Source organism: Oreochromis aureus, linkage group 9 (genome assembly GCF_013358895.1).
Source record: "Oreochromis aureus strain Israel breed Guangdong linkage group 9, ZZ_aureus, whole genome shotgun sequence".
NCBI classification, from domain to species: domain Eukaryota; kingdom Metazoa; phylum Chordata; class Actinopteri; order Cichliformes; family Cichlidae; genus Oreochromis; species Oreochromis aureus.
In genome coordinates this window covers 37,182,737-37,194,806 of record NC_052950.1, presented here as the reverse complement: position 1 = coordinate 37,194,806, position 12,070 = coordinate 37,182,737, and the positions used below count along the sequence as shown (strand labels likewise).

General features: G+C 41.5%; 1 protein-coding gene across 1 annotated transcript in view; it reads left to right on the top strand.

Annotated features, from left to right (window-relative positions):
• Positions 1-12,070, top strand: part of LOC116323494 (sodium channel protein type 4 subunit alpha-like) — a 245,376-nt gene that overhangs the window by 136,652 nt on the left and 96,654 nt on the right. Inside the window, exons 10-14 of the mRNA XM_039617215.1 lie at positions 2,033-2,174; positions 2,770-2,967; positions 3,888-4,070; positions 4,148-4,405; positions 5,059-5,184. Of these exons, the coding sequence (XP_039473149.1) occupies positions 2,033-2,174; positions 2,770-2,967; positions 3,888-4,070; positions 4,148-4,405; positions 5,059-5,184 (907 nt within the window). The remainder of the gene's footprint in view (positions 1-2,032; positions 2,175-2,769; positions 2,968-3,887; positions 4,071-4,147; positions 4,406-5,058; positions 5,185-12,070) is intronic.

The window sequence follows — 12,070 nt, the reverse complement described above, 5'->3', positions numbered from 1 at the left end:
AGCTTCAGCACACAACATTCTGACTGTGGATCTGAGGTACTTGTGTGTCTCTATTATGACACAATAACAATGAAGACAAAAAACGTTTTATTGCAAGTAAAATAAGTTTGCGATTAAAACAGGAACCTAAATGTTTTGGGTTTGCTGTTCGGATCAGCGTCCTGAAAAACAAGCTCGGCATCATCCTCAGTTTTAGAGACGAGGAAGTCCACAGAGAGGAAAGTGTGGGAGCAGGAAGGACACAGGAAAGGAAAGTGATCTGTCACTCTGCATCAGTCTGTCAGCTTGTAGCTGCTGGCATTGTTTTGAATGAAATATTGTTTAGATGACTAATATACTGTATAGCATAAAATACAGAAGAATGTGAACGTTGTCCTTGAACTGAAGACAGCTGGGCTTGTTGGTGTTAGGTGCATGGTTACATTTCACATCTCAGTTCATCCCTAGAAATGTAAGTAGACGTTGTGTCGGTGCGACCTGTGACTGGCCTGTTCAATAGCGTTTATTCCTCCTGTGCATGTCCAGATACTTTTCTGCTCAGTCTTTGAATTTACGCTTCATAACAATAATAATAATAATAGCATTATTATAAGGACTCACAAATGTCAGCAAATTCCAGGAAGGAGATTGCTGAAACTATTGGACTAATGTCAATAAAATTAACACATAGAGCATCCGTACAAGCATAAATGCCGGTCACAACGTTAGCTACTTATGTAGGTTATGTCACAGGCTCTACAGGAAGTCTGAATCAGGCCTTAATCCTGGAAAGTACTTGGCTGGGACACAGACAGCTGGAAACCCGACAGCGAGTAGTCATTCCTGTTATACGTTTTTGAAGTCCGCTGCTTGGGTGCATGCGTAGTTGGTGCATTATAATGTGAATTCTCAGTGGACAAGTCACAGGCAGACCCTCTGTCTGATAATGTCATTTACGTGACAGTGACCCAAGCGGACCCTAGTTTAGTGGGCTTTTCACCTTAGAGGTGGTCCTGTAGTTGGGGTTGAATTGCCTGGGGAGGGATCTGAAGACCGCCTCATACATGGCTGATTGTAGCGTCTCAAACGCTCGTGGAGGTCGGCTGACTAATCAAACTTCTGGGCTCACCCTCTAATATTTCTGTGTGTGGTGTCTGCAGCTTTGCTCTCTGATCTATTGTTTTGATTGCAAACCTCTTCTGTCTGATTGCATAATAAAGGCCAAAAAAGTAACTTCATAATTTTGTTCAGTTCTGAGTCACAGCGGAGTCACTTTACCTAAAATCTGAATGAATACTTGTTTTTGAGTTTTGCATGATTGGCCTCTGGCGTGCCTCATTTAATCATCAGTGATATGTTCAGGTTTCTGTACCTCTGACCTTTTCCCTCCTCCTTATTACTTTCTAATCATCTGGTCTCAGTGTCTCTCTCACTGTAAGCTGCTGGGCAGCAGCAGCAGCCTCCCCTCCACTGACCAGCACACCACCCATGGGACTGCTGCGCATCAGCGGTTCAGATGTGACCGCGTGGGCGGCGATGAATGTGACAGGATATGAATGTGGAATATCAATTATGATGAATGCCTTCCTGGCGCTATCTGCCCCGTCTCTGCGGCGACACGTGTGGGCGGGTCCCAATTGCACGACCATAACAAGCCTTCGGTCGTAAACACTGATGAGGAAATGGAGCGTTTTTTTGGTTTCTTTTTTTTTTTTTTTTTTGCACAGAATTAATAGAAAGACGGCAGAGAGACACACAGACGCTGTTTTCGAATCCTCTGAACTGTCTCAGCTTTCAAAATGTCCCTACACCTACTTTCTGCACAAACCAGTGGTGTTAGATTTTCCAAAATCACACGTTTCAGAGAAACAGTAGTTACAGTTACATAACCGCCCACCCCCTGATCGCATCATGATTGGCAACTCCAAAGTCCTCAAAACTAAATCCTGAACATCCACAAAAAATATTTATATGTAAAAATCTTTGCTGGTAATCAGTGAAACACACTGACAGCTTTTAAGAGTCACGTTATGTTTCTGTGTCTGTGCTGCAGAAAGTGTCCGGACGGGTTTGTCTGTCTGAAGGCAGGAAGAAACCCCAACTATGGCTACACCAGCTTTGACACCTTTGGGTGGGCCTTTCTGTCCCTGTTTCGTCTGATGACACAAGACTACTGGGAAAACCTCTACCACCAGGTAAGCACCAGGAGCAATCGATCAGTTATAAAGTCAGAGACAACACAAATGGTAAGATTTAAGTTTATAAAGTCTCTTCTTCCAGTGTCTAATCTAGACTGCGGCTAAGAGCCTACACAGACATCTAGACTGTGTCTAATTCAGCGTGTTCCCATCCTGACATTATGTCATTCTGACACAAGTTTGGCGTCAGACTCTCGAATCAGGGCTGAGGCTAAAGGCGGAGCCGGGGGTGGCACTGTCCCTTATCCAGAATTTGATTGGCCTTCTCACAATTGTGATGTCATGTCAGTGCAACCGTGGGCAGAAACTGCAGGCAGGATAAAAATGCATTAAATGATTTTTCTGTGAAACTCAGCTTTGTTGTCCTCAGTGCATCACTGTAACTATGTTTAATAATACTACATGCAGTGAGCATGTGTTCACTTTCCACACAGTGAACAAAGGATATGTGAGACACTGTTCTTTACTTCCGCCACTCTGTAAAATGAAGCATATTTCTTGTTGTAACCATTTTTGCTTCACTTTTAATGTTGCACTTCAGTCAGTATCGATTTTATTCCCGTCATAACTTTTTCCACGTGTGCGTCTTCAGACGCTGCGTTCGGCCGGTAAGACCTACATGGTGTTTTTCGTGGTGGTGATTTTCCTGGGCTCCTTCTACCTGATCAACCTCATCTTGGCCGTCGTCGCCATGGCGTACGAGGAGCAGAACCAGGCGACCATCGCCGAGGCCTGCCAGAAAGAGCGGGAGTTTCAGCAAGCCATGGAGATACTGAAGAAAGAGCAACAGGTAACTGATGCTCTGATCTGCGCAATTATCCAGCAGTGCAGTGTAAGACTACGGAGGTCAGAAACTGCCAAAATATCTAATAAATTAATCCAATTTTATTTATACAGCGACAAATCACAACAACAGTCGCCTCAAGGCGCTTTATATTGTAAGGTAGACCCTACAATAATACATACAGAGAAGAAGATAACAATCATATGACGATTAACAAATAAATATTGTGGTGTGGGTTTTTTTAAATTTTGCTTTTCATTATACTTTTTAATTTCCAGTATTTTTTTTTTAATGTAAATTTAACTGGAAAAGTTGGCAGTTTTAAAAATGTGCATAATTAATCATACATGCAAAATGAAGATGCCATTGTTTTTACTTTTATATATGTATTTATATGTACTTTCTTAGTTTGTGCAAAATTAATAACAATAATCATCATAATAAGTTTAGTAAAATACTAGGGAACATATGGACAACTTTAAAACATGCTTAAACTGAGAGAGTTAATAAACCGAATAGGAGGTAAATAAGGTAAATAATTACAAATAAACACAGTAGTGAAGGCAAATATCATTTATTGTTAATGAATCAGTGATATCTTTTTTTTTATATTGCTCTTTTAAGAGTCACATTAATGGATTATTACATCATTTTTATTTTTGCAGTTTTGGTCCTCCGTATAGGAATTATAAGTAAAATAAATGGTATAAATGCAACTCAGTTACTGAAGTCGATCCGCTCCATCTGCTGTGTTTCAGTGAAAATAATACAGCAACAAAGGTGAACTAATGAGTGTTTAAAAGCAGTGTTTTCATGGCTTCTGTTTCACATTCTGTCCTTTATTCTCATTCATGAATGAAAATGTATTAATATATAAATATTTATTATTCAAACATTTATTGTAACAATATTAACTCTTTCATCAGGGTGCCACACAAAAAGCTACCGACTCTGACTCATTGATGTCACCAGACCTCTCTCCTTTTGGCCCACCAATGGACAGCTTTGAGGAGCGAAGGCGGAGCCAGGCGCTGATGGGCGTGGGGGACGTGGAGGCGAACCTATCTGAGGAGAAGCTTCTGCAGGTGGACTTGACTGATGGTGGAAAGGTCAGTGGAGAAAAATCTAATTTAATACCGTTTATCTTCAGTGCAAAACTTTACTTTACTCCCCCCTCCTCCTCCAGCCACTCCACCCACTCCTCGCCCGCTCCTTCTCCACAAGGACACGGCGAAGCAGTCAGGTCTCCTCCATCTTCAACTTCCGACTGAGGAGCCGAGGGTCAGAGGGAGAGATGGCCGATGACGAGTACAGCGTACCGGGTGACGTGGTGGAGGGCGTCGGGAGTCGAACCTACAGCGGAGGAACCTTCAGCGGCATCCTGCCCCAACCGTGGCCCAAACGGAGGCCGAGCACCTACAGCACGGCCAGCCGGAGCTCCCAGGTGAGCGTGAAGCAATCATTTATATCTCTCAGATTATTGTAGTTCTTCTCAGAAAGTTGATTCTGTTCATCTGGATGAAATGTTTTCGGAAATGTTGGGAGAAAGATTCCATCGCTCATCCAAGTGACTTCTTCAGCCTCCAGATTTACCTCTTTTAAAATGTTATTCTTTATATAAATTTACCGATTTAATCTTGCAGATTATTCTAGTTCTTTTCATGTCAATACAGCTCTTAAACCTTACAGAATATTTTAGTTTCTTAAAAAAAGAAAAAAACTTTAGTCTCAATGAATATTCAGTTTTTTTAAATAAATGTAACAATTTATTGTCTTTGAATAATCTAGATTTTTAAATAAAGTTACTTCTATAATCTCATAGTATTTTTCAGTTTTCTTCTAATAATGTGTGGCTTTATAACCTCAGACCACTTTAGTCTGGGTGATCATTTGTCCAAGACCGTACCATACACCATATTAATCTGATCACAAAATTAAATTCTAATTTCTATTCCTCATAAATTGCAAATTTATTACTTTAAACTGAGAGATTCTTCTGTTTTTTTAATTACTTGACCACTTTATGGAGTTTTTCTTACAATATTTTGTCCCTTCTGTGGTACCGTAGTTATGCTTTTGTGTTTTTTGTGTTTCCAGGTTTTTTATCCAACTCTAAACATTAACGGGAAGCTGTTTGTTGCCATGGACCAGAACGGGGTTTCCCCACCGCCACTGCAGGGGCAGCTGCCTGCTTGCACCATGGAGAAGGTCAAGGAGGAGAGTGTGAGTACCGTGTCCTGACTGTGTGTGTGTGTTCACTGCAGTGGAAACAATGGTGGAGCCTGCAGCCATCCAACACTCAAACATGTGAATTATGAATCAGTGCTTTGCATAACTCCACTCTGATATCATGGGTTAAAGACACACACACACACACACACACACACACACACACACACACACACACACACTCTCATATCAACCATCTCAGATAACAGTGCCATGGTATTCCCCCCATCTGCTCATACACGTGCGCACACGCACACACACACATGCATACACAGTGTCACTGCTCTGCCATCACAAGCTAAAGCCACACATTCCAGCATAGCCGTACGACTGAAGATGTCCTTCCGTAAACACACACACACACACACACACACACACACACACTGTTGCCACCAGACTATTTCCACACACACTCTGATCTTTGTGTGTGGTTACAATCCTCATTGAAAAGCTAACTAATATAGATTCATTCAGACTGTGTGTTCACATCACACAGTGATAAATATTTTACCAGGAGCCAATCAGGTGTCAGAGAGTCCAAATTTGGGCAAAACTGTTGGGGGAGTGTAGTCTAAGCTGAGGTTGACTTTGATAGGTTGTGACATTTGTCAAATGAATCAAAGTGCTTCAAACCTTATACTGTATATCAAAAATGTATGGAAGCACGCAGGTGTCAGCTTCTGCTTAGAAGACACTTTTGAAGCGTTAACATTTGCAGTTTGACAGAAGCTATCTTTGGTTTTTGGTGCCAGAAGTCACCAAAAGGGTAAATGAACTGTACCACACAGATAGCAGCTAGTTAGTGCTCGCTAGCATCCAAATAAAATAGAGCTCAGAGCGCAAACGTGCTGTCCTGATTCGATGATTGAGGTGTGAGAACAAACAACCAGTGGTCCAGATGAGTTCAGTCAAAACAATGATTTTATTGAACACACGCGTGGGAAGATATACACCATCACATCGTCGGCATAAATCTCCGCTAGAAAGCACACTTCAAATGGTTTTTGTATGTCAGGGTTTACGCCCCTTCTTGCGTCAGCAGATAACATAACATGCATAAATTACAGTTGATGACAGTTGCTACATTTCTTTTGTTGACGACCTTTTACCATACTTAAAGAGCTGTTTACAGCCATCTTCACTCCCGGTGTTTCCTGTTGCTCCTTCTCTTCTTGCTTATCTTCTGGAACATCATGAGCACGTCCTGTACCAAACCTGTTGCTATGCAGGTACAAAATGCAGTTGCAAGCAAAATATATCTTACCTCTCACCTAAAAACTCATATAACTCTTGTCTGTGTATGTAAGCGTGTTTGCATTGACCTTTTCTGCACTCTGTCACCTTTCACAATATGTCATCTGAACGGTCTCGCCAGATGAAGCTTATAACCCTCAAAAGACTGAGTGCTAACTCTTTATGAGCACATTTGCAATATGTATAAGAAAATGTCTGTGAAGGTTCTCAGTCATCCAGGTCATCGTAGTCAAAGGAGTTTGCAAAGAAAAGCGTCTGGACTTCTTTAAGTTGCTTGAATGACATATAAGAAAATGATTATGATCACTTCACTTAATAAAAGTTTTACCAAAATGCCACTACTCAAGCTTAATAAAAAATGATATATTTCCCACAGTGCTCAAGAGACAGCTGAAAGTGGCCATTAAAGGAGCAAAAAGCTGCAGTTCCTCTAATGTTCACTTGAAGCTCCGTCCAAAGTGAATCAGTTCCCAGTGACTCCCATGTTAACATTCCCAACTTTATAGCAAAAATAAACATGTTTATAGCCTGGTACAGCTGTGAGGGGGAGCTGGCTTGCCTCTTTAAATTGCATTGAGGCTTAAGGTTTTTTTCATTTGGGACGTGTCTGACAGGTGGATGCCAAGTAGCTGCTAGCTGTCTGCTAGGCTTAAACTCAGCTAAGTGGAGTTTATAAACTGGACCACGTTTGTGGTGTTGGAGCCTTTGGAGCATTTTTAATGCAATTATATGATCAATGATAAGGCTGGTGTGAGGTTAATTGTACTAACACAGCGGTCCCCCAATCCCCAGGCCACGGACCGGTACCGGTCCATGAGTCGTTTGGTACCGTTTGGTAAATTAATTTTTTTCAGGGTTTTTATTGTTATGTTTCTTTTAATCATTTTTATTGTTAAGTTGGTTTCCCCGGGTCTTTCCCCGTGTGTTATGAATAAATCTTCTTTTTTTCAGTACTGGTACTGGTTTTATTTCGTTTTATTTATTTATGACACCTTAAAGGCCGGTTCATGAAAATATTGTCGGACATAAACCGGTCCATGGCGCAAAAAAGGTTGGGAACCACTGTACTCACAGACCATCCAAGAGGTCTGAGCTGCAGTGAGGAAAATTCCAGGGTTTTGTTTGAAATTCACCTTGCAGTAATTAGCTGTATCTGTGTCTGTGTGATGGCCCTGGATAGTTCATGGATGCTTTCTAACCAGGATAGGAAGCATTGGCTCATGACTCAGCATGTGGTTAACAAGCTGAAGTCCACAAAGAAAGGTCGATGTCGAGCTAGCTATGTCCACATGTTTTTGCCCCAGTAAACTGCCCAGTCTGTCAACACTGACCTCTATTGATGAGCTACAAGATCGAATGTACAGTAGGCTCAACAATCATACTGAAGCCAGAATCACTAACTCAGCATTAGACAGTATTCCCATTTAACAGCCATACAAACATGCACACACCGGCTGTGCTGATGCCACAAGTAACTAATGTACAGTTTTCACTTGAAATCCTAAAATAGGTTCATTCTCGTTGCTTCCTGCGTTGCACATATTTTTTCACCAAGGCTGTTGACATCCAGCAGTCAGCTGTGCGCACGGAAACATGCAGTACATAGATGCATCCTGGGTCATGTCCAGTCAAGATGATAATCAGATCACACTCGTACTGCATGACTCACTGACCAAACACATGCAGAAAAGGTGAGAAAGTCTGCCTGTGCAGATGTGTTCTCCATAAACAGGTGTTTACACGCTGCTTTGCACTTTTCTTTGGCTAAACGGGGACAAATGACATAACGTACCCAGCATGAATACAGTAAACAGGCAACAAGATTCTTGGTACTCAAAGCTTTGTGGTTTCCTCTTGTAGTCCAAGTGCTGTTCACTAATCATATTTGGGCAGGGTTCGGTCTGATACAATAGGATGGTGCGTACGTTTAGTCTGCACTTTAGTTTTTGTCTGTGTAGGTTCTCAGCTAGGTCATGGCCATTGCTGAAGGTCTTTCTTTTCCAAGTTTCTTTGATGATACAGTCGTTCCAGCTGAATGCGTCCACGTACTTATTCACGCATTCGTGACTTCCAGGTTGGACTACTGCAACTCTCTCTACATTGGCCTTTCCTCCTCCCTTCTCCTTAGATTGCAGACTGTCCAGAATGCGGCGGCACACCTTTTGACAGGTAGCAGGAAATTTTCCTCCATCACTCCTGTTCTTGCTGGCTTGCACTGGCTGCCAGTAAAATACCGTATTCAATTAAAAATACTACTTTTCACGTACAAAATTATCAATGATTTGGCGCCGAGCTACCTCAGTGAGCTTCTTAGGTTACACACTCCTGTCAGAGCACTTAGATCTGCTAGCCAACTTCTTCTGGAGTCTCGGGGCGACCGTGCGTTTGCTGTAGCTGCCCCAGTCTTATGAATCTTCCTGTTGCTATCCGGGCATCTGGCTCTATGCCATTGTTTAAATCACAGCTGAAGACTTATTTATTTGATCTTGCTTTTCCACCTAGCTAATATTTGGTGTGCATTGATGCATTTTTATCCGTTATGCTTTGTAACTACTTTTATGTATTATGATTGTCAAGGTTTTAGAATTGATACGTGCCGGGTCCTTTCTCTTTTCCCTCCCAGCTCCTTTTTCCTATTTTATTTTTTTGTCAAGCACCTTGGTATACCCTTGGTTTTTTAGTGTGCTTTATAAATAAAGTTTATTATTATTATTATTATTACATTCAGCTGGAACGACCATCATTAAACAGAATTAGAAGCCTGCACACCATCCGCCATCTGTAACCCCGTCTTCAGATCCCTTTCCAGATTCAACCCCAACTTACACTGAGACCCATGTGACCTCAGTGCTGATGACATGGTTGATCAACAACTTGCAGCGTCACCTCCATGGCAACCTAGCTAGAAGTAAAATAAGTGGTACTCTCCATCAGTTCTTAGAACTGAAACGGTGAATGAGTGGCGGAACATCTTCATGATCCTAAAAATGTAGTCCAGTTTCCTCCAACTGAAGTGTTTAAGAACTCTGAAAGTTTCATTCAACATAACTTCTATTAAAAAAAGTCAGAGAAACAGAGGTTGATCGTTGCACTGAGCACTCACCATGTTGTAAATGACCAAAGCTAGTAACAGGAAGGTTGGCTTTCTAGTTCTAACTGAAGTCTGTTAGCTTGTCTTGTGAATTATGTGGTGTTGCTACAATGACCCCAAACATAGCACACGAGGCACGCTCACTGTTAAACACTGAAGGGACTCATACATGAATTCTGCCCCTGCGGCATTGAGTGGAGAGCTGCTTCCAAAATTGGGAGTTCCTGGACTGCTTCCACATAGATGTTTGTTTAGAAGCCGAATTTAGGTTACTTGCACTCTTTTGTCGTTAAAGAAAAAGTAAGGCAATTTAGATAGTTATTTGTTTGATCATGTTTATTTAAATACAGTGTGAAAATCTTGAGAGTAAAATCTCTCTTCGGGAGAGTGTCCTGGGCTAAGATGGCATGTTTTATAAAGGTAGAAACTGGATCTCTCGGACCAACACAACCATGAGGAAAAAACATGCAATTTTGACATAGAGAGGTTCTGACAGGGTTCAAGCCCCAAGCTTCTTGTTGTGAAGCGTTAGTGGTAACCACTGATCCACCGTGCTGCCTGTTATAACCCTGAAGACAAAGAAATGAACCTGTCTGGATAACTAGATCCTGATTACTAGAAATGTCAAATCACCGGCATGAATGGTCACCTCATGGAATCAAATGTCTTCAAAATACTGAGTTAAAAATTAAATATAAACATCTTTTTCTGTTACAGAGCTCTGATCTTTTGATTATTCCTTTAGTCAAAGTGCTGATTCTCAGAATATTAATACCATTCCTGGTTTTCACATTTTCCTGTTGTCCTTGAAGTGATTTTAGTTACTCTGAAATGACTTTCATCTCGAGTTTGTAAGGGGTGAGAATGGGTTTTTCAGTGTTCTGTCTTGCAGCACAGTAGTGCCACTTGAAACTGCAGCTTTCAGACACTTCTGTCAATTTAACGTTACCTCGGTTCCATCTTCGCTCTCACAGCAGAGCCTTATAAAACCTGTGGCAGCTGAAAGGCAGCGAGCTCCACGCCATTAGGGAATGCATTTATTTTAATACTTGTTTACAGTGGTGCCTTTTCCCCGTCAGGCAGTGGGTTTAGAGTATCATCAGGACAAACACAGCAGCTCCACGCCTGGAGGTGTTCAGTCACCTCCAACTGCTCATAACCTGCTTCCAGACCTTCACTGTTATACAACAAGGAGGAGGAAGAGGAGAAGAACAGGGCAAAGTAGTTAAATACACTCAGAGTTCGCTTTATTAGGTACACCTGTAGGCTTGAATTCAGTGTAGGGTAACTGTTCTGCCAGGAAGTTTAGTTTTATGATGCTGTGCAGCTTCATGATTAAACACACTGTTACTTTGTTTATTGTGTGTTATGTTTTAAATAAAGACACATACAAGAAGAGCAGTTAATTACAATATATGATACCAATATTTCATAACTTTTTTGAAAATACGATAACTCGAGAACGAAGCAACGTAGCAGTTTCAAATTGAAACCACAGGTACATCTGCCAGAAATCCTGGATGAATTTAATCTCAGTGACCTCAACCGCAAGGTCAGAGGTCAAGTATTTATAAAATATTCTAAAAATTCCTAAAGTCTCGAGAAAGAAGTCTCCCAAGATTTTGACAATGTAAAAATACTTTCTGAAAGTAGAATTTACTGAAGCTACTAAGGAAAGCAGCACTACTGATACTTTGTACAGTGGTGAATGTTAAAATGACAATAGTGGGGTGTTTCTAACTGCAGGTTTTTCTGAATGGAATTCTTATGTGTAGGTCCTCGGTCATCAAGATCATGGCATTCTAAGAACCTAAAGTCAAAGGCAAATGGACTTCCTTATCAAATTCTCTAAGACCTCTTATCTGAAAGGGTTCAGGTTTAAAAGTTGATCGGGAATCCTGAATTTCTCACAAATTTGTGAGAAGCAGAAAAACAGGTGGACTAACATTAATGTTCCACATGAGACATGATTGTCTGAGAAACTCAAAAGAATCTTCTACTGCAATTCAGACCCAGCAACACTCCCAGATAACAAAGTGGTTCATCCCAAGACAAAAGCATCCACATCCAAACTAAGCAACGTCATGCATGCCGTGCAATGCAGTGAGGAGTGCTTGGGATATAAGATCACCCAAAGGACCACTCCACAGGTACATGTCACACCATAGTAGGGTTAGCCCATCAGGACAGACGTCAACTCCACATCTACACCTAAAAGAGAAGAGACACTCTTGAGGAGACAGATGTTCACCTTTTAAATTGAGATGATTTGAGAGCAGAGTAAAGGAGGCCATCTATGTCCACCTGGGATGACCAAGCAGGTGGTGGCCTACAACATCAACCATCAACCACCTGCAACACAGTCCTGAGATCCTTTCCCAGGTGATTTAAGCACCATCCATTCCTCAATCCATGTGATCTAGGCATGTTGGGACTTCTTCTGTGTGCCAGCCCCGACCAAGGTTAATAACTTAGACTCTTCTCTAGCTTTCGGAACTGATGAAGCCAGAGCTGGAACGTCTTCAGGAGCCTGAA